Source organism: Schistocerca americana, chromosome X (genome assembly GCF_021461395.2).
Source record: "Schistocerca americana isolate TAMUIC-IGC-003095 chromosome X, iqSchAmer2.1, whole genome shotgun sequence".
Classification (NCBI taxonomy): domain Eukaryota; kingdom Metazoa; phylum Arthropoda; class Insecta; order Orthoptera; family Acrididae; genus Schistocerca; species Schistocerca americana.
Genome location: NC_060130.1, coordinates 589,521,845 through 589,546,154, shown reverse-complemented (window position 1 = coordinate 589,546,154; position 24,310 = coordinate 589,521,845). Strand labels below are relative to the sequence as shown.

Below are 24,310 nucleotides of genomic sequence, written 5' to 3'. Positions count from 1 at the left end.
CCAGTCGGCTTTGGAGATGTTCCAACTAGTTGAGCATGGAGATGGGGTATGATGCAGCAGATGGATAACACAAGGGAAGTGGTCGCTCGAATACGTATCAGAAAGAGCATACCACTCAAACCGACATGCAAGTTGGGTGGTACATATAGAGAGGTCTAAATGAAGAGTACCCATGTTGAGGGTGCACAGCTCATGAGACGTCATGAGGCCCTTCAAAATCCAACACTGAGGGCAAGTATTGGTCAAGCCCCACAGGTCATGATGGGCATTGAAGTCTCCTAGGAGGAGGAATGGTTGTGGCAGTTGATTAGATTAAATTAGATTAGATTTACTTTCATTCCAATTGATCCGTAGTGAGGTGGTCCTCCAGGATGAGGAACATGTCAGAAAAACAACAATACACGACAAATATTTACAACTAAAACAAGTAAGCTAATGTACCATTCCACAGGTCCCAAGTGGAATGATCGTCATTTTTTAATGAACACTAAGAGTCATTTTACAAATACTAATGCACTGAATTTAAAATAAAAAAGTTTTTTTATTTATTTATAAGGTAATAAACATGTAACACAACTACTGTAATACTTATTTACAATGAACACATTACTGCACTGAAATGGTGCAGAAGTTATGTTGTACTTATATACAAATCAGTTGGTTTTACTAAGAAATTCATCAATGGAGTAGAAGGAGTTGGCCACCAATAAATCCTTTAGGCTTCTCTTAAACTGAATTTCATTGGTTGTTAAGCTTTTTATGGCTGCTGGAAAGTTATTGAAAATGTGTGTTCCTGAATAATGCACACCTTTTTGTACAAGACTAAGTGACTTTAAATCCTTGTGAAGATTATTATTTCTAGTATTGATTCCATGAATTGAGCTGTTGGTTTGAAAAAGTGATATATTTTTAATGACAAATTTCATTAAGGAATAAATATATTGGGAAGCAGTAGTTAGTAACCCTAGTTCCCTAAACAGGCTTCTGCAGGATGTTCTTCAGTTCACACCACATATAACTCTTACTGCACGTTTTTGTGCCCGGAAAACTTTAGCTTGGCTTGATGAATTACCCCAAAAAATAATCCCATAAGACACTATGGAATGAAAGTAAGCATAGTACGCCAGCTTTCTCATTTTTATATCCCCTATGTCTGACAAAATTCGCATTGCAAACGGAGATTTGTTAAAGACGCTTCAGCAGTTCTGTGGTGTGCTCCTTCCAGTTGAATTTATTATCAAGCTGTAATCCCAAGAATTTAACACTGTCCACTTCTTCTATCTTCTTGTCATCATATGTTAGACATATACTCTTGGGACACCCCTTACAAGTTCTAAACTGCATGTAGTGTGTTTTTTCAAAGTTTAGTGACAAAGAATTGGCTAGGAACCAGTGATTAATGTCCACAAATATTTTATTGGCTGATGTTTCTAAGGCTACACTTGATTTGCTATTTATTGCAATGTTTGTATCATCGGCGAACGAAACAAACTTGGCATCTGGTGATGTTACTGATGAAAGGTCATTGATATACACAAGAAAAAGTAAGGGCCCCAAAATGGAACCTTGTGTGACCCCACATGTAATTAGTTCCCAGTTGGATGATGCCTGATAGCTTGATACATGTCTCTTTCCTAATAACACCCTTTGTTTCCTGCCAGAGATATAAGATTTGAACCATTTTGCAGTGTTTCCCGTTACACTATAATATTCTAGTTTACTTAAAAGGATATTGTGATTTATACAGTCAAATGCCTTTGACAGATCACAAAATACACCAGTTGCCTGCAATTTTTTGTCTAATGAATTGAGCACATTTTCACTGTAAGTATAGATAGCCTTCTCAATATCAGAACCTTTTAGAAATCCAAACTGTGACTTTGACAGTATGTTATTTGAGATAAGATGGTTATAAAGACGACTGTACGTTACTTTTTCGAAAATTTTTGAGAATGCTGGCAACAGTGAAATTGGATGGAAATTTGATGCTATTTCTTTATCTCCCTTCTTAAACAGTGGCTTAAGTTCAGCATATTTCAGCCACTCAGAAAATATTCCACTGATAAACGACTGGTTACACAGATAGCTTAATATGTTACTTAAGCTCAGAATCACATTCTTTAATTAACTTTGTTGATATTTCATCATACCCACTACATGTTTTTGATTTTAAAGATTTTATGATGGACATTATTTCTGTTGGGGTAGTGAGGGTCAAATTCATATCATGGAAGTTACTTGAAATGTCTGGTCTAAGGTAATCCATAGCAGCATCTACCGAACCTGACAACCCCATCTTTTCAGTAACAGTTATACGAGGGCAGTTCAATAAGTAATGCAACACATTTTTTTTCTCGGCCAATTTTGGTTGAAAAAACCGGAAATTTCTTGTGGAATATTTTCAAACATTCCCGCTTCATCTCGTATAGTTTCATTGACTTCCGACAGGTGGCAGCGCTGTATGGAGCTGTTAAAATGGCGTCTGTAACGGATGTGCGTTGCAAACAACGGGCAGTGATCGAGTTTCTTTTGGCGGAAAACCAAGGCATCTCAGATATTCATAGGCGCTTGCAGAATGTCTACGGTGATCTGGCAGTGGACAAAAGCACGGTGAGTCGTTGGGCAAAGCGTTTGTCATCATCGCCGCAAGGTCAAGCAAGACTGTCTGATCTCCCGCGTGCGGGCCGACCGTGCACAGCTGTGACTCCTGCAATGGCGGAGCGTGTGAACACACTCATTCGAGATGATCGACGGATTACCATCAAACAACTCAGTGCTCAACTTGACATCTCTGTTGGTAGTGCTGTCACAATTGTTCACCAGTTGGGATATTCAAAGGTTTGTTCCCGCTGGGTCCCTCGTTGTCTAACCGAACACCATAAAGAGCAAAGGAGAACCATCTGTGCGGAATTGCTTGCTCGTCATGTGGCTGAGGGTGACAATTTCTTGTCAAAGATTGTTACAGGTGATGAAACATGGGTTCATCACTTCGAACCTGAAACAAAACGGCAATCAATGGAGTGGCGCCACACCCACTCCCCTACCAAGAAAAAGTTTAAAGCCATACCCTCAGCCGGTAAAGTCATGGTTACAGTCTTCTGGGACGCTGAAGGGGTTATTCTGTTCGATGTCCTTCCCCATGGTCAAACGATCAACTCTGAAGTGTATTGTGCTACTCTTCAGAAATTGAAGAAACGACTTCAGCGTGTTCGTAGGCACAAAAATCTGAACGAACTTCTCCTTCTTCATGACAACGCAAGACCTGACACAAGTCTTCGCACCCGAGAGGAGCTCACAAAACTTCAGTGGACTGTTCTTCCTCATGCACCCTACAGCCCCGATCTCGCACCGTCGGATTTCCATATGTTTGGCCCAATGAAGGACGCAAACCGTGGGAGGCACTATGCGGATGATGAAGAAGTTATTGATGCAGTACGACGTTGGCTCCGAAATCGACCAGTGGAATGGTACCGTGCAGGCATACAGGCCCTCATTTCAAGGTGGCATAAGGACGTAGCATTGAATGGAGATTACGTTGAAAAATAGTGTTGCGTAGCTAAAAGATTGGGGAATAACGTGGTGTATTTCAATGCTGAGTAAAACAACCCCTGTTTCAGAAAAAAATGTGTTGCATTACTTATTGAACTGCCCTCGTAAAATGTTTGTTAAAAAGTTCTGCAACACTATACACATCTGTCACCAATGTATCATGTACTCTTAATGCTATTTGTTCCTCTTCATGTCTGGTTCTACCGGTCTCCTCCTTCACTATATCCCATATTGTCTTTATTTTGTTATCTGATATGACTATCTTTTCCTTGTAATATATTTGCTTTGACATCTGTATTACAGTCTTTAATATTTTGCAGTATTTCTTATAATGTGCTATAGCATCAACATTGGAAATGTTTCAGATTGACAGATACAGTTATCTTTTTGTTTTACAAGATACCCCTAATTCCTCGAGTAATCCATGGCTTCTTTGTAGACTTTGCGCTAACCTTGGTAAGTTTTGGGGGAAAGCAGCGCTCGAATAAGGTAAGCACTTTATTAGCAAAAATGTTATATTTTTCATTCATGCCATGAGCACTGTAAACATCAGTCCAGCGAATGTCTCTGAGGAGTGTCCTAAAATAATCAATTTTTGGCTTACTGATTACCCTCTTGAGCTCAGATTTAACAGATTTTATATCCTGTTCAGTATTAACATTTAACAGAAGGAACTGCATGTCATGGTCTGAGTGGCCATTGACTATTGGTTTTGTAATATAATTTTGTTCATTGGACTTTTCTATAAAGATATTATCAATGGCTGTTTGTGAGCAAGTGGCTATCCTAGTGGGGAACTGCACAGTGGGAATTAAGTTGAATGATAGTGTTACTAACTCAAATAAGTTCTTATTGGGAGAGTCTTTAAGGAAATCTACATTGAAATCACCAGCAACCACTATTTCTTTGTTTTTGGTTGTTAAATGGGCCAGTACAGCTTCAACGTGGTTTACAAACAGATTAAAGTTACCTGCAGGTGCTCGATATACACTTAATATTATGAAGGATTTTTTGTGAAATTCTAATTCTGTTGCACATGCTTCCATATGCTGTTCTAGGCAAAATTTATGAATGTCTATGTTCTTAAATTTATGACAGTTCCTGATGAATGTGGCAACTCCTCCTTTCTCCATTTCTGATCTACAAAAGTGAGATGCTAACCTAAATCCTGTAACACTTAAAAGTTCTATACCAGTGGTCACATGATGTTCAGAGAGGCAGATTATGTCAGCTGGGTTTGAAGACTCTAATTCATCTATGCCGATAGTTAATTCATTAATTTTATTTCTCAGTCCTCGAATATTTTGATGCAATAAAGATAGCTGACATTTCACATTGACTGAGTTAAAATTGGGTGGAGTTAAAATATCTGCTGACAGTTGAAAATTCTTAACCAATGGCTGTTTATGCTGATGTAATAAGCTGGAATTGTGTTTTTTTTTATTTCTTTCTCAAACTGAAGGTTTGTCTCAGTTCTAACCTCTCTTAAAATTTGCTTTCTTTCTGTCCTCCCTACCCTAAAAAAGGGTCTTTTCTGAATCCTATAACCACTGGTATTTTACCACTCACGACAGTGCCTCCCCCCTTTAACTTTCCTGCTATTTCCCCAGCCAATTTACCCTTGCCCTTCCTGTTGAGGTGAAGGCCATGCCTAGATAAGATCCGTGAGAGCCTCAGACTCTAGTGCATCTTGCAGAGGTAAACACACGTGAGCAAACTGTGATCCCTTGACACACATAATTTTGAACTGCAACTGCTTGCAGGTCAGTAGCCAAGGAGAGGGCAGAGGAGTGGTGCGCATTAGTGACAAACACTGGGACACCGCCCTTGGCCCTTTCCCCCCGATAGGTCATCCTTGTGGTACAGTGTATATCCCTGTATCTTTAAAATGCATTTCTTGTAAACAAAAGCACAAGGGACGTGCCTATGCTTGGAGTTTCAGTTCCCCTATGAGTCCTGAACCCATTCATGTTCCATTGTAGTATGGAAGCCATGTCATTGGTGTGGTTTTAATTTACCCCTATCTTTGCAGCGGGGAGGTGAAGCACTTTAAGAGCAAGGGAGAGTGGAGGGGCTGCCTGGATTCAAGGCATCTAACTCCATGATATCCTCCTCATCAGTCAGATGGGAAAGAATGACATCTGACGGCACTCGGAACAGCTTTTGACCTGAATGTTATGAGCTTTCCCCTGAACCCTGTCCTTTCCAGGCTGAGGGGGAAAGGGGGCACTGAGAGGCACTCTGCTTTTCTTGTACCTTCTGGACGGTTGCTGTGGTACTGTTTTTGGTGTTTCCTGGTGCAACTGCCTGGATTGCTTTGTCCTTACTCTTTTCCTTTGACATGTACACATGCAAGTACAGGTGCTTCTAGTGGATACAGGCATACTAGGCGCCATGGAAGAATATGAGGTGGTAAAGACGGCGGTTTCATTGCCTTATATTCTTTTTTGGCTTCAGCATAGGAAATCGACTTGGTCACTTTTATCTCCTGTATTTTGTGTTCTTCAGCAAAATCTGGGTAGTCTTGGCTCCAGACTGGGTGGTTCCCAGAGCAGTCAATGCAGATCGCCGGGAACATGCAGTCAGTCCCAGCATCATGAGCGGCTTTTCCACAGTTCCCACATATCGCTTCACCTCCATAACTCATGGTTGTATGGCCAAAATGCTGGCATTTATAGCACCACATAGGGTTTGTAATGTAAGGCCAAACATTAAGTCAAAGGAAACCCACTGTAAGATGTTCAGACAGTGTTGGAGAATTGAATGTGACAATGAAACTGGCAGTCTTTTCAGTTTCCCCATTATTCCTGCGTGTTAGTTGCTCCACATTGACTATTCCCTGGGATGTCCATTCTTGCTTCAGTTCTGCTATGTCCATGTCCATGATATCTCGGAATGTGACCATGCCCTTACTGGATTTGAGAGAGGCGTGCATCTCAACGATGATATCATGGTCATCCAGATTCTGCGATTTCTTAAGAAGGTCTACCTACTTTGACCTGTTAGTTTTGACCAACAGTGAGCTATTACGCTATCATTTTATAGATTTTAATGTTACAGCAAGGCCTTGCAAACCCTTGTGGATATAAATGGGGGACACTCATCAAAAAGGAGAAATCCTTCCTCATTATCACCATAAACACATTGTTGTTCATGACTCCATGATCCCTGTTACTGCAGTCCAAAGTATTCTTATCATCAAGAGGACTAGCCTCTCTCATTCATTTGTATGAATGGGTGTGAATACTCCCAGGCAGTACTCCCTTCCCGCTGGGAGGATAAGAAGATGATTTCGAGGGTTCCATCTTGGTCCCACGAGCAGCTAAGGAATAAGGGTCCACTCAGACAGGGCCCCATGTGCCTGAGTAAACCTTATACAACTGAGCTGGGTGCAAGAAAGGAAAGGTACAAAGAGAGAAAGGCACAAAATGTGGAATATACACTATGCTGGGTGAACTTTCTTGCACAATCTGCACTTCCGTTAAATTTTGGAAAGGAGTAGCAAGTCAGACCTAACCAGGGGACCATATAGCAAAGAACAAAAAGTTGTTGAATGCCAGCAGGCGAGAAAATAATTGTCCAAAATCACAAATCAGATTCAAGCACAATCAGTGCAGAAAGACCATCAACAATGGAAAGGCAAATAGGAAAAAGAATAGTAGAATGACACGTGCAGCAAGGAAAGGGAAGTAGCACTGCAAAGGCTGAAACCCTGTGGTGGCCAAGCAGGTACTCAAAAAAAAGAGGTATCCTGGGGGGCAACAGATTGAAGTGGCAAATAATGTAAGAAGAGCACACAGTGCAGTGGGCTGGTAAGCTTACAGGCTTGAATAATATCCCACTGCCTCAGGCACTGTATGTGGCACTCAACTCACCACACAAGCTATCCTCTGACCCATATGGGCCAAAGCACTAGACATGGGCTTACAGGCTGAAATCTCCACCAAGTACAACTCTTGAAGGGGGAGAGGAGGGTGATGAAACTAAGGATGGCAAGCTGAGGAAGAAGAGTGCTGCTGCTGCTGCTTCTTCTTCTTCTTCTTCTTCTCCTCCCTTCTTCTTCTTCTTCTTCTTCTTCAGTTCAAAGACTGGTTTGATGCTTGATGCAGGTCTCCACGCTAGTCTATCCTGAGCAAGACCATTCATCTCTGCAGAATTATTGCAACCTACATCCATTTTCTAATTAAATTCCTTCAGTACTGCCTGATCTAATGTAATTACATTTCATTACCCTTGTTTTACTCCTGTTCGTATTCATCTTATAACTTTTTTTTGAGACATTATTCATTCCATTCAAAAGACCTTACAACTCCTTTGCAGTCCCTGACAGATTTACAATGTCATTGGCAATCCTTAAAACCTTTTTTATTTCTTCTCCCTGAACTTTAATTCCTTTTCCAAATTTCTCCTTGGTTTCCTACACAGCTTGTTCAATGTCGACACTGAATAACACTGGGGATAGACTGCAACCCTGTCTCACTCCCCTCCAGACTACCACTTCCCTTTCATGAATTTGGAGTCTTATAACTGCAGTCAGTTTCACCACAAGTTGTAAATAACATTTTGCTCCCTGTATTTTATTCCTGCTACCTTTAGAATTTCAAAGAGAGTAATCCAGTCAACATTATCAAGAGCTTTCTCTAAGTCTACAAATGCTTTAAAAATAAGCATGCCTTTTATCAGCCTGTCTTCTATGGTAAGTTTCAGGGTCAGTATTTTTTCATGTGTTCCTACATTTCTCCTGAGTCCAAACTGATCTTTGCCAAGTCACCTCTCATAAGTTGTTCCATTCTTCCGCAAATATTATGTGTCAGTATTTTCAAACAATGGCTTATTAAACTGATAGTTTGGTTACATTTGCACCTGGCAGCACCTGCTTTCACTAGAACTGGAAGTATAATAATCTTCTTGTATGTCAGATATTTCATCTGTCTCTTTCATCTTGCACACAAAAAGTGAGGTAGTTTTTCTACAGTATGTTCTCCCAAGGACCTCCACAATTCTGAGGGAACATTGTCTGCTCTTTATGACTTCTTATGATTTAGATCTTTCAGTGGTCAATCAAATTTTTCTTGCAGTATCATATGTACCATGTGATCTTCATCTACTTCCTCTTACTTTCCCCGCCTTCAAGCCATTTCCTTTGTATAGTCTTTCTATTTATTCGTTCCATTTTCAGCCTTCCCTTGTGTATTTAATTTGGTTCTGTTTCTTTTTTCATTCAATGTTGTTTATTTTCAAGAAATAATGGTGTTTAATTTTTGGGGGTGGTATGCCCTTTACTTACTTCTATCTTTGAATTGACTTACCTAATCAATTTGAGAAGGATTTATGGTTTAATATATACTCTGAATCACAGTGCTGCTTGGCATTTTTCACATCAAGAAACTTTGCCAGAAGTGAAAGAAGTAAAAGATAAACATCCTAGGATTGTCCAAGTATCAAATCCCAGCTCTTTGGAGCAGTAGCCTGGTTCTTAATCACTCTGCCAGAATAATTTTGTTATAAATAATGTGTAATTGCTGTTACATGTTTACTGTGTTTGTGACATCACAACCAGCATACTGGATTTAGACCTTGCTTATTACCACCATTTTGAAGAAACAATGGGGCAAAACAGTTGGTTGCCATTGTATGGTTCAGTATTTCCACATGACTACAGCCTCTGGTAACTGGAGCCACAGTGCGAGCAGGAACAGCAGTGAATGACGGGAGTGGCGACTAGGTGGGGGTAGGGAGGAGGCTGGGACAAGGAGGAAGAGGGATAGTAGGGTAGGGGTGGGGGACAGTGAAGCGCTGCTGGGAAGCACACAGGGTTGAGGTGGAGAGAGGGTAGGGCAGTTCCTCTCAAAATATATGGAGGGTCTTACTGAAGCCTTCACAGACCATAATTATCCTCACAACTGTACAGAAACAAATCTCCCGTGCCTCATCTTTCCAGTCTCCCACCACCTACCAAAGTCTCACTGTCCAGCATTCCCCTCGTAACTCAGTACCACCAAGGACTGGAGCAACTGAATTACATTCTCTGCCAGGGGTTTTACTATCTCTCGTCATGCCCTGAAATGAGAAATTTCCTGCCCGCTATCTTTCCCACCCCGCCTCACAGTGGTATTCCGTCATCCACCGAACCTACAGAATATACTCGTCCATATCTACACAACCCCTGCTCCCAACCCCTTATCTCATGGCTCATATCCCTGCAATAGACCTAGATGCAAGATCCGTCCCATACATCCTCCCACCACTACCTCCTCCAGTCTAGTCACAAACATCACCTATCCCATCGAAGGCAGGGCTACCTGTGAAACCAATCATGTGATCTACAAGCTAAGCTGCAACCACTGTGCTGTATTCTATGTGGGCATGACAACCAACAAGCTGTGGCCAAGAAACAAGTGGGCCATCCTGTTGCTGAACATCCTACCCAACACAACATCCTTCATTTCAATGACTGCTTCACAGCCTGTGCCATATGAATCCTTCCCACAAAAATCAGCTTTTCTGAATTGGGCAGGTGGAAACTTTCCGTGCAATATATCCGCTGTTCCCATAACCCTCCTGGCCTCAACCTCTGTTAGTGATTGTCCTCACTCATCCAGCCCCTTCCCTGTTCCCATTCCAGCAATACACAGCTTTCATTCCACCATTGCATCCAATCTTTTTACTTCTCTCCTTTTCTGCAACCCCCACCGCCCCCCACTTCTCCATCCAACATCCCGACTGCACATAGCTGCCCTAGCCTCTCTTCAAGTCATCCCTGTGCACTCCCCAGCAGCACTTCACTGTCCCCCACCCCTACCCTACTATCCCTCTCCCTTCCCACCACAGCCTCCTCCTTACCCCCACCCCGTCACTCCTCTCATCATGTGCTGGTGCTCTTGCTCGCAGTGTGGCTTCAGTTGCCAGAGGCTGCAGTTTTTTTTTGTGTGTGTGTGTGTGTGTGTGTGTGTGTGTGTGTGTGTGTGTGTGTGTGTGTGTGTGTGGAGGGGGGGTATTTTTGATGAAGGCCTTGCTGGCCGAAAACTTATCTGAGACAGTCTTTTTGTTGTGCCTATCTGTTACTCAGCATCTCTGCTATATAGTGAGTAGCAATTGGGCATACTCTACATTGACTGTGTGTGGGTGCACACACATGCACTGTGGTGCAATGTTAGATACAAATTATGCTCTAAATTTCTATTCTATTAACTTAGTAGATTGTTTGGTATGACAATGCATAGTTAAAAAATTGAATGGATGATTAGTAGCAAAAATGCAGAAAGGAAACTGCTCACCCACACTTGACTGACAGGCAGTGCATAGCGCACACATATCACCTCAGCAAATATCACTGTATCTTGAATGAGCTGTTAATCCCGCAGTTATTACAAGGTGTTTTCTGTGCATCACCACCCACCAGCCAACTGCAGATAAAGGGCTGTCCTCCCTCAATTTTGTTTTCTGTTTCCATTCTTGAATATTCATTATCAAATAATGGAGACTTCAATTAGTTACAACTGCAGAAGCACTGGGTAAAAAAAAAGTTTTGTCATCTTTTCTTACAACGGTGGCAGTAAATATTTGGATTCTTGGTTTACAAAAGCCTCTTATCACTGAAGGGACCAACGTTCACTGCAACTAAGATTCCACTATACAGTACATAGCTGCTATGGTTGAAGCATGGAAATGGAAATGTCATATGGCACTGTTGGCTGTAATGTCCCCTGGAAGTTCATCCACCTGAATCTGAAAGATTTCAGTATTTGCATCCATTTGGCACCTTTCCATCGCAAAGTGTCAGTTTTGTGTTAATGTAGAAAACTGATGAGTGTATGGAAAGAGTAATGTCATACTTGGGCGGTTGTTGATGAGAAAGAGCGTGTGTAGCCCATGCTGTCATATAGGCTACTCGTTTCGAAAATAATCAATGAGTTTAGTGAACAATTAAAGCCCTTGGTAAATTGTTTAAAGTTCAGTGTCATGTATTACACAGATGGCATCTGGGACCTTCTTGTTTCTATGTTTTGTTTAAAAACAGCATTTCTTGTGTCTGGTGGCTTAGATGGTGGTATTTACTAGACCCACATATGTCTAGTGGAGATGGCAATCCACTGATAGGAACAATATTTTGGATTGTGTTGTAACTAGACTAACATATTTTAATTTTGTGAGGCTGTCACAACAGACTGAACAGTCTAAGTGACGTTGCAAGGGGAATGTTAATTGTGAGTTGGAAAAATAATGAATATGTAGTGACATACCTCTTATATACATCACACATTCTATAGTTACATCTACAACCCTGAATTTTCCCACTTCAGTCCAATTTTATAAGTCACCAAATATTTTTGAAGATGTTAATAGCAAATACATTTCCATGCACAACACCCCTATTTCCGTTAGTTCATTGAATTTTATTTTGCAAATGTTTACGTGTTGTTAGTGATGTGAACCATTTGTCAGTTCTTCACGTCTATATCAAATCAATAAATGAAAGTGTGATTTTCAACCTTACCCTCTTGGATTTATTTGAAATTAAATGTCCATGTAGCGTTCATAAATAGTAACACACAACAATTTTTTTCACATTTTTGTGATTAACGGTAGCTAAGTAATGGGTGTTCAAAAATGTAAAAACAATCGACATTTTGACTTGCGCAACATTATTGGTTGGTTTATAACTTCTTTTCTAATTAAGCTAGAACAATGAAACAGTTCACTTAAAAGCTCTTTTAAATGGCTCTCATATGATAAAATATAATTAGTTGTATATAAATATACACTTCTTAAATAAATACATCATTATTGAACTTTTAAAAGCTGGATTTTTAAAATTCTCAAAGAAAAATATGTGTGAAAGATACTGTTTTTCTCTACATATTCTGAAAGCTTCATCTTGGCATGAGTATGCGATCACTATTAAAAGTAATTTTATGTTTAAGATTGTGCTCTAAAACAATTTCAAAAATTAATTTGTTTTAAATATTAGGTTTAATTCTCTTCAGCTGTGTGTTATTACATATATCTACACAGACATCAAAATAAATAGCTTATAACAGGTGAAAAAACTGTATTTGCCTTACAAGTGTTGGATTAAAAAATAAAAGTTGTTTGGGTGTCATGATTTGATTAGTGTATGGGTGTTGCAGACTTGCTTGGGCAGCCAGTCACTTGACTGTTCCACCACCATCACAATTAGCTCCATTACCACAAGAGGTGGCTGAAAGTGCCACTGGGTTTTAATGTGGAAGTCTTTAGAACAACTTAGGTTGATGAATTTATTTCTATGTTTATATGGAACTGACACTCCGCCAGTGAAGTGATATATTTTACTTGGTTATCTGTTAAATTTGGTTGCTCAAAGTCGATCAAGTATGACTGGAACACAGGCAAAGCAAGTGTCGTGTGAGGCATTCAGAGACGATAAGACACGCTCTAGTTTGTCGCCATCTTTGTAATAAGCTACAAAGGTATGAATTGTTGCTTGTGTGTTGGGCCAATGGTAACCCAAGAACTCATGTTCTGTAAGTTCATTTTTCAATATTTTTGGGAGGTTGATGGCTGACTGACCACAAAGAAAAGCCATGTAAATCATTTTAATTTCTAAAAAGAAGTCATCTGATGATTTTTTGATGGTTTATAGAGATGTACAATCAATAGAGACCGATTGTTTGTATGTTATCTGGCTTTTACCAGCATCTAACAAGTTTTTACAAGACTTTTTAAGTGTTTCTGTCCCTGGACAGAACCAACATTCATCAAAAACTGGCAAACATGCAATGAAAGGTTACACACACCTCTTGCAATGCCATCTTTGTAAGGTCTTATTGGAGTATCATTCTTCTGTGAGCAGAGGAATGTTACACCCAATCCACACAAGTTTGAAGTTTTGTTGAGTAAAACAAACAAACAAACACACATTGTCTGTTTTTGTGTCTTGCCAGGTTCTTGTGTGGGAGAAGACAAAACACTGTTGGCCTTCACCAAACCTTTTCCTTTTCTAGGATTTTGTATACAGCCTCCTCTTTTTTTTTTTTTTTTTTTTTTTTTTTTTGCTCATATTAGAATATATATTTTAAATATGTAGGTCTATTTATTAATTTTGAGTTATTAATTTAGCTAGTGCTACACATTAAAAGATAGTTATTTCTATGAAAAGAACAATTTTGTAGCAAAAGCAATAAATCCAACTATGATTTTGTAAAATTGTTATGGGTAGTAAAATAACTGACATTTAACAGAATCATAACAAATATAAAATTACTTTTGATAGTGATCCCACGCTCATTGAAAGTTGAGGCTTTCTGGACATGTAGTGGAAAACAGTATATTTCACATATACTTGAGAATTTTAAAAACACAGTTTTTCAAAATTCAGTAAATTCAAATGATGTTTTTACAAAAAACTGTATAGTTATATTCGATCAATTACGTTTTATATCATATGAAAGATCTTTAACAAAACTTTTGCATGAGCTCAGTTTCACTGTTATAGCTTAATTAGAAGTTGTGAACGAATCAATACTGTTCTGCAAGTCAAAAATTCAACTGTTTTATTTACCATCTACTAATACTACACACATATTTAACATAAAATAAATTTAAGAGCGTCAGGTTGTAGCACTTGTTAATTTGACATTGAATAACCCTGCTACGTTGAGACATCTACCAGCACAGTATAGCATTGTTTGCTAAGCCCAGAAATTGCTTTCCTCTTTTGATTTTTCTAATTTTAGGGATAATGTAACAGCCATTACCAGCTTAGCAATTGTGTGTTCATTCCATTTATGGAACAATAGCGCAGCAAAATTCTGCACTTTTAATATTGTTCCATGGTACATTTCTGTTAAGGTTCTAACACCTAATTATTTACCCATGGGTGGACAAATTTATAAAGACAACAACCTCTCCACTCAATATCTATCCTAGCAAATTTACACACTCAGCAGGATTACTGAAGATGTGATATTCAAGTTTGATCATTAAGGAAAATAACTGAAGTGGCACCTTAGCACTTGCTTCAAGTGATTAAGGAGAGCTAAGAAAATAAGAATTCGGACAGGAAGGTGGCAGCCAAAAAATAGGTTTTATTTACTAATCCAGGGATCATCTCAACAATGTTACAGGAACTGTCAACTTAATACAACAAAAAGAAGTTGCTCAAAATATACATAAACACAATATATATCTATGCGTCAGAACTTCACCACCTCAATCGGTAATTTCTCTTCGCCTTAATGAGGTAATACATTTATAAACAAATACTATCAATTTCGTGACAAAGGTTTCCATACGTGGCTTGTAGACTAATTTTAAGGCCGTGTACTACAAAAGCTGCAGCGAAAGAAGCAGAATTTTTCACATCTCCAAATGGAATCAGCTGAAGCGTATTCTGAATGAACAGTAACCGCATACACTAATGGCTGTTTCAAACTAAAAACTGCATTAACAGTAGCAATCGCCCCTCTCCTGATGAAGAACAATGTTTCTTACAGCATTTTGAAATTTCTACCATACTGACAGACAGATTGCAGACACACTACCTTTGAAATTTCGCTGTCTCCCGGGCCGTGAAAGGAGTCTATGACAGAGGTACACTCAAATGCTTTCACACTCATATTTCAGAACAAAATGACACATTCACCGGGTTCTGTACATACGAACCAAATAACAACATTACACCTCCATCACAAACAAATGTCACCGCCAGCTGATAGGACAGGGTAGCCAACGTATGAACTACGGTAAAATTACCTCTGACATTACTAAGAATTTTAGTCATCAGAAGCGGATAAAAAAATAAAAAAAATTGTTCTGCACACAGACACTAGTCTTCATGGGGTCATAGAGTACATGGCGAAGAACCTTCCTAATAAACTCGCGTGGTTGTGCGGGACAGAGTCTTGAAAGGCCAATTCACATTGGCCGTCACGTCACGCTAATATACGTAACGGCAGAATTATACCGCTTCCGTTTTGGGCCACAGACTTTTACATCATACTAGTACTGTCTTTGACTCGATACGACAAAAGCATTATTCGTTTTGGCGTATTAAGCTGTTTTATATTATAATTTTCAGTAGGCCGTTTCAAGACAATGTTGCATCGAAGGTTTGGCACAAACACCTTACCCTTATCATTAACTGTGAGTCAAAGGTGCATTAACTATATAACCTTTCCAGAGATACTATAACAACCGAGATAAAAGAGAAAAATGTTCATACCATTGGTATAGCCATGGAGGTAGAATTTACCTCAATGGGTATAGCATAACAAATAATGTCGTGAATCGCAGAGTCCAATGATGTTTATTCACATTCCGCTATAAGCTCATTTTATTTTCCATCTTAACGTTGTTAATACATTCTGAGACTTTAATATATTAATGTAGTACAAGTAATCGTATGTTCTTCAATATTCATGTTATTTACATTTCCACCTGGATAGAAAACAAATGATGAAATAATATTTGGCTGTTTATTTCCGAATATGCAGCGATTTCCGGGTATGTGAATTGGTAGGAACCTAAAGGTCAATTCACACTGGCTGTCATGTCACGTCATATCTTGACAAAACATTCTGAAATGCATTTCAAATGACGGCATTCACACTGACTGTCCTATCAAATCATGGCACAATCAAGGTTTCTGGAGAAGAAAGTTGTAAAGTTATCAAGGTCCGTATAGTAGTTATTTCAAAAAACAAATTGCCGCCCCTTTGTGGAGAAAAATAAATACATATTTTTGAAACAGAAAAGTTGAAGAAATTAGCGTCATCCATGGATGCTTTTGCGGCATTGTTAATAACAAAATAGAGAACATAATCTTTATGAATTATATTGTTCAATTCTGTAATGTACTCCTGTTATATCGTCCCTCATATTGGACCCATTGTAGTAACTCTACCCTCTGCAAATCTGAACCAAGTCATTAAATTCTTCAGTTGTAATATCAGATATTTGTTTTCCTGTGGATCTTTCGTCTGATGAGAAACCTAAAAAGTTTTCATTAATTGTAATTTCAACATCGGCTTAAATTTTATTGCCTGAAACATACATATGATTGCAAGTCATCAGCTCGATCTTACTAATGTCAGGAGTACAGTTAAAAATCTTGGAAAAATATTCGAATTTTTTTATTTCATCAGAAATATGACACGTTGCGTTTCGATGCAGGGGATTTATTATCTCTTTTTGTATATTTTTCCCAAGGTAGTGAGTGAGCTTCATTCTCTTCTTTCTTTAGCAGTATACAGATGTGCTCTTCTATAATGGGACCAAAGTCATATAGCAACTCAACTGTTTTTAAGAAATTACCATTATTATACTCGAACCACTTGTCACTTGTACGTTGAAAAGCCAGACCACTTTCACCAAGCATTTTAGTAATTGCTATGATTCTCAGAAGAACTTCATTCCAACGATTTATTTCGACATTAATAATTCTTTGAGAGTCTGCATCTGTAGTTTTACAACACTTTATCCTTCGGTTTACTACTAGCCACGATTTTTAGGTCACACTATGATTTTAGAATTCCTTCGTGCTCTTTTAAAGTTTCGCCGACGTGCTTCCAACTTTTAAAACCTATCTTTGAAAGAGTACTAACTATACAGCCGAGTATTTTGCAACAGAAACAGTAAATGCAGTTTTGTGAAGGTGTGTACACTAGTCATTCTAGTAAAACTTGCTCTGCATTTCTTAAATTCATGTATAATAAGTTGCTCTAAAATGTCAACCAGTGTCTTTAGAAAGAAATTAGTAATCATACAATGGTTTTGGTGGACCTTGTCTCACTTGAAAACTTATTTGGAAGTCTTCTAAAACTCTTGGCCACAATGCTGCATCTGTACTCAAAGTTTGTAGAATGCTTTCTGTGAACATTTTCAGTTGGCGAAGAGTTCTCGGGCTTCCAGCCAGGTGGCGGTGTCTTTGAAGACACCGCCACCCGGCTGGAAGCACGAGAACTCTTCGCCAGCTGTATACGCCGGGAAAGCATACATTCACATGAACTTTTTCAGTGTTTTCATTTGGTGATGACTGAGTAAGAATCTCATAAGTTCCAATTGATTTACAAACTTCAAACATTTGTTGGTCATTTTCATCCATTCACTGTTCTGTACTTTCTTTTATAACCGTGCTTTATGTTGGTTTCTCAGAGTTGTCATTTGTTTTAGGACAACTCTGGATATAATTTGTTAATGTGTTTATTTGTTTTTGACTTTTGGGTTCATTTTACAGGCCCCTTTTTATGTATGGGTAACCAGAGTTTTCTCTGATCTCTAGGCATTCTGGATAAGGCACACACATAAACAATGGAAGCTATAAGAAATATAAGATATCATAATTTTTCTTTCTTCTAAATAAGCTAAAACGATAATTAACATAACTTCGAAATTATAATCAAAAAATCAACAGAAATATATTTATGGCCTACATAAATTTTTTCATATCCTGTGAATCTAAAGAAAATCTAGTGTTATTAAATGTGTATTTTATAATAACAAATATTTCAGCAGATAATAGTCATTAAAAACAATTTTATAATTCTTGGTTTTCGGATTTCATTTAGTTCATTAATTAAATATATTACTGTAAACCGTGTTTTATCAAAGCTGTGAACTTAATAATTTCTTATATTGTTGATCCAAAAAATTATTTTTATAAAGCAAAAATATAAGTAATTATGCATAATGAGCACATTCAAATTCTATGCAATAGTTTATTGATTCAATAAACAGTTTCTCTGTATAAATTAAATATTTGTTTTACTTTAAAAGTCCAATTGTTTCAATTCAATAATCGATTTAAGGCAAACTAATATCTATCAAAGTATAGATGCACTTCGCTTATAAAAAAAATGGGTAAGTGTGAATAGGACTCATGCTCTGAGAGTTCCATATCATCAATGACATACAGCTGTCACTCACTTTAGCATGAGCCACATAACAATATAGGGCACACAACCATGACAGTGGTGCATCAGAGAAGCTTTGCCAGCTGAGGACGCAGCAAAGATCATACGGACACTCCGATTGTGCAATGGGTGACATCACCATAATAATGAAAGTGTAGATAACAGACAGAATGGAAACCACTTGCATGACTACTACTTCTATTTTATGCTTGCATACAGTAATATTTTCCTGGTATTGAGTATTTAACACATCAATATTTTTCTCACACTGACAGCCAAAATGGCACTCTTAAATTTTGTTGTCCAGGATAAATGGCTGGGTTGCCAGCCCCTGGAGTTGGCCGTGGATGTCATCTATCCACTGTTAATCATGTAACCCACAAGTTTATTTCCTCCTGATACATCATCATGCACACATCGGCATATTTCTGTTGATAGTGGCTTTCATGGCAGATATCAGTTGTTTGATGTTCATTAGTTTCATTGTCTCCTATGAATTGTTTCATTTTGTTATTTCTTTTGTCAAGATTTATAATTTTATAATAAATGACATGAAATACATTGCAATATGGATGCAACTTCCAGTTGAAAAAGTACTGTGGGTAGAATCAGATTGATTAGTAAGTGTAATTTATTTGCATGTTGTCATGTATTTGTAATGTTTCATAAAGAAATGGACTGAAGTCTTCAGACCCTGCAACAGTGGCAGTGTATGCTAAGTAATGTATTAAGAGTTGTTTGGTTAAATATATGTTTATGGCAGGCTTATTTATTGTTAAGTAGCTCTCTGGATTGTGTGTGAAACAGTTTTGGAAATGTCAGTTGTCGATATTCATGTGGTTTCACTAGCTAACCCCAGTATAAATAAGACAATTAAACTATTAGAGTCCAGTTACAAGATGTAAAGAAAATCTATAAATCTTAAAAAGAAAGTTATTGATGGAGATGTGAGTATTGCACAAAAATTACAATGGACTGGCAACTAAAATTTAACGAACCAATTTTTCACTGGTTGTGGTAGTAGCTCATAACAGTGTGTTCCTTTTAGTAACTCTGGGTGCAATTCGATCTAACAAATGAAAAAAAAGTGTTGTTCAGCTTGCTAAAATACTTAGAAGATGCAGATACCTCTTCCTTGAGCTCTGTGTATAATGTCTAAAATTCCCCTCTGTACCACATAATGACACTTTTTGGGTCCATGCTCTCTTTTGAGTTGTTTTGCACTTCTGTCTTCCTTCTCGAATATACAAGCTATTCCTACAAGCTACAGATTATTCGAGTCCAATAAATGCCATTTTCCACAAATGAGAACTGCAGCACCCACATATATAAGCTACTACATTGTGTATCTCCACTTTGTGCATAAAAAAGTTGAAAATTATTGTGTGAACATCGAAATTTCTGCAAAAAGACAGTTGAGTACAGCCATCCAAATTGAGATCACATGACCTGAATTGACTTGACACACCATGACGTGACAAACAGTGTAAATACACCTTGACATGATGGTGCTCTGAGGTGATGATGCCACAACATTCAGTGTGAACTGACATTATGAGGACAGTTTAAATTGCTAGGAGTGAAACGTTTGGCTGTTAATTTCCGAATATGTGTTGATTTCCATGTGTGGCTAGGAAAGAACCTAAGGGGTGAGCTCAAATTGCTGCGAGTGAAATGAGGAGCAATAGTATTCATATTCTTCCCTGCAACAATATATTTGGCTGTTTATGTCCTAGCATACACAAAGATCATGAAGACAGATATTTCACATGTTACAACCAATACCACTTCCAGCTGATACATTTCTGCCACTAACTGCATGTTGTCACATCATGCCACAGCATGTCAAAACATTCCACAATACATTTCAAATGGTGGCATTCACATCACCTCATGGCACCACCAAGGTTTCTCAGGAACAAAGTTTTGAAGGCTTGCGTATTCTCTGTTGTTGATCAGAAGACCCCCAAGCTCATTTCCTTCTGATAAACAGCCATGCTCCCTTCCTCCATACTTTGTTTCATTCTGCTTTCTTTTGATCATAGTGTTTGTCATTGATATTGGTTGTTATTCTACATCTTCGTTACACACTCTTTGTTGTTTTTTGTTATTTGTTATAGACTGAAAACAGTTGACGACAGCCATGTGAGTTGATACCATGTGACTTCATTTGACTTGACATGACATGATGTGCAGGACAGTGTGAACACAATCTAACATGACGGTGCTGTCATGTGATGGTGTCATGACGGCCAGTGCTTCTTACATGATGAAGATGGCCATGTCAATGTGAATTGGCTAGATCTCTGAGCGTAGAACTTCTAAGTGCCTGCAGATTCTTTTCGTTTGCATCTTCTGCCATGTTTTAATTAGGTAAAACATATCAATTAGTGTGCACATATTAAGAATCGTTCAGTTATACATAGCTGTGAACCATATGTTACTGAGTGTAAAGGCCAATTCACACCTACTGTCACATCTCGTCATGTCACATGATGTCAAAACATTCCACAGCCTATTTCAGATGGCGGCACTGACACAGGCTGTCAACAGACCGTCATGTTGCAGCATGTCACATCACTGTCATGCATTCTTGAGAAGGAAGTATTGATAGTGTTGTCATCTATTAACACTGAAATTCAAACTATTTTCTCCATATTCACTCATGCAATAATAATGGATATTGTGCTTCTGTGCCAACTTAACTTTTGTTTCATCGTTTTGAATTGTTTTCGAGTTAAACTGCAAATATTCCACTACAGCTTGGATATTTTTTCCATTGAGGATTCATACATAAGCGAGGTCAGGTATCTGAAAGCGAAATTTATTTTGGATTTTATAATAACACAATAGAGCAGATGCATACACTTTGTATATATAAGAACAGAAACTGATGATGCAATTTTCATTGAATAGTATTTTATGTGAAAATGTCAGCCCTGCTGAAGAGGAAAAATACAGATATTTATGGCAATAGTAGTTATGTAAGGAAAAAATAGTTGATAAGGTAAATAGGCTACGTTTATTCCCTCATAAATGTTGTCTGATGTGTTTGTATGTACTGAAAAGGGAATGTCACCACTGAAAAAAATGCAAGCTTAATTATAGGTAGCACAAATGTGCAGTTCCTTAGGATAAAACTCGATACATTGCAATTGTTTCCTGAGGAAGTGAGACTAGATGTATTATGTAAATGTGAACACTGGCTAGCCCATAAAGAAGCAGATTACTATGGATATATTGAATATCTTGAAATGGTGGATGCATGGTGTAGAGAAACTTCTATACATGATGGTGTGTCTCTATACGCAAATGGTGATCTCAGTGCCAAGAAAATTGATGTAAGAAACTTCTGTGTGGACTTGGATCTAGAATTGGTTGCCTTAGGGGTGCCAGATGCTAACTTAATTGTTGTTTCTGTGTACCATTCCTAAATGGCAATTTTGAAAACTTCATTAACAAATTGGAAAGTTGTCTGGGTGATCTAGTGCACGGAAGAGCAAAATTGTCTTATTTGGAGAATTCAGCATCCATATCGGGGAAGGCAGTGACAAAGACAGAGCTTTTATGAACTTAGTAAGCAGCTATGGACTGTTTGTGGAAAGTTATCTGCCAACAAGAAGAGATGTCTGTCTTGACCAGATTTGTGAACAATTGGCACCAAATGATACATTCAGTTCCATGTTCTGGTCTCTTAAACCCAAATTTGATGAAATTTTTACACTAAAACCCAAGAGATATCTAAGTGCCAAATCGAAATACACACATAAAACTGTAAAAGTAACCAGTTGGTATACCTCTAGATTAGGTAAAATAAAATGCATTGTACAACTACTAAATGATAAAGTCAGAGCCAGTGAAGATATTGGCATCAAGGACAGACTATACTGCAATTACCTACAGGCCAAAAGGATGCACAGAAAGGAAGTAGGGAAAGTAAAAATGGAAAGCAATGTCAGATCTGCTGAAGAAGCTCACAATCCTTGCAAGGCACCATGGGATCGCTCAGATTCTTGCAGTCCAGATGAATTTAATGAAAATTTATAAACATAGTAGAAAGCACAGTAGGTGATATTCCTGACTTCAGAACTATGAAATTTGGAAATAACTGCAGCATGGCAATGTGGAAGAATGTGTATCCTAAACACATAACAAAAATAATAAAAGACTACAAAGACTCAGGGAGCCCTGATATTTATGTCATGTCCCGTACTATTTAAAAACTGTAGTTTGCGAAATTGCTCAGCCAATCTCAGTAGTAATAAATAAATGCCTCTTTTATGATACACAGTACGGCTTTTGGAAGGGAAAGACAATTACAACAGCAGCACTTGACATAGTTACAAATATACGTCAGGGTTTTGAAGACAAGGAGTCTATTTGTAGCACTGGTACTCAGTGATCTTAGTAAGGCATTTGATTGTACCCTATGTAAAGCCCTGCTCAGCAAACTACAATCATATGGAATTGGGGGAGTTGTTCTACCTAAATAACAGATGACAGATTGTATCACTGTAAGGAGCATAATCAGGTGAGGTGAAGTTAAAATATGGTGCGCCACAGGGATCTGTAATAGGGCTCTGTTATTATTAATTTTCATTCATGACACTGGCTCCAATGTGCACACCTTCTAGTTTGCAGATGACACAACTTCGTTCTCAAAAGAAGAGAACGTTCTTCAAGCTGTTCAACAAGCGGAAGTCCTATTCAGTGAGGTGAAGTCCTGGTTCATCATGAACAATGTGAGAATCAATGTAAACAAAGCACGGGGGATGATATGCAGACTAATAGATACTGGAGCACTAGGTGACGCAGCATCTGATAAATTTCTGGGCTATTTCATTGACACAAAGTTAACTTGCCAATGGCACACTGAACATGTATGTTGCAAACTCTCATGGGTCCTATCTTCTTGAGGAAACTAAAAAGTGCTACACCACATCAGTACCTATTAACAGTTTACTATGCAATGTTCTACAGTCACATCAGCTATAAGCTGTTACTGTGGGCCATTCTGCAGGTTGCAAGAATGTGCTTTTAATACAAAGAAAGGTAATGAGGATCATTATCTCAAGCAAAAAAACTGACCACTGCAAACCAATTTTTTCGCAGTTAGGAATGCTGACTGTTTTCAGCCAATATATTTTCAACTACCTTGTTCACACAAAGACAAATCATGGGCTCTACAGAAAGAGCATTAAAGTTCATCAACACAGCACACTCTATAATGACAGTATAGACAGGCCAAGATGTTGATTAACTAAGATGTAGAACAGCTTCCCAATGATGGCCCTAAAATTATTTAATGCTCTGCTTAAGAATATACAGTCACTACCAATTAAACAATTTAGGACTAAAATTTCGTGTCTACTAACAGAGCAACCTTAGTACAGTGTAAAAGAATACTTCTCTGATGACAGAACAGTGTCTATCTGAGTTACAGTTCAGTACCAATGACAACAGCAGCAACTCTGCTGTTTAATTACATGATTGTACTGTTATTGTAATGCGTATTGTAATCTATTTGTTAAATATATCTTTTATAGTACCTACTTTAGTACTGAAGCAGGAACGTGTTGTTTCTCCGCTTATGTGCAGTGAACCGGCTTTATCGCCGCGCCCACGCACTATGCTCAAGGGAGAGGCTTTGTGTCAATAAACGACTAGAGCGGTTTCGGGACAGGACACATTTATTTTCCTACCGTTACAATAAATGACAAATAACATTCTTCGCTAATGTCCGTCTATACAGGTGCGTTGCACTGGCGGTACGGCTCGATCACCGATCCCGGAGGGTGTACACTCCAGTGGCGAGCCGTGGCGCGACCGCGTGGACCGAGCGGGACAAAAGGCCGCGTCACAGAAGG

At 38.4% G+C, this 24,310-nt stretch overlaps 1 protein-coding gene across 6 annotated transcripts in view; it reads right to left on the bottom strand.

Moving 5' to 3' along the window:
- The window catches only part of LOC124556464 (transforming growth factor-beta receptor-associated protein 1-like), a 220,608-nt gene extending 205,370 nt beyond the window's left edge, over nucleotides 1-15,238 (bottom strand). For all 6 annotated transcript variants that reach the window (XR_006968611.1, XR_006968609.1, XR_006968610.1 and 3 more), the window contains exon 1: nucleotides 15,075-15,238. Coding sequence is in view for 2 of the 6 variants with exons in the window: in XM_047130415.1 (XP_046986371.1) it covers nucleotides 15,075-15,149 (75 nt within the window). In the remaining 4 variants the exon portion in view is untranslated. The remainder of the gene's footprint in view (nucleotides 1-15,074) is intronic.
- Between the last annotated feature and the right edge of the window lie 9,072 nt (nucleotides 15,239-24,310).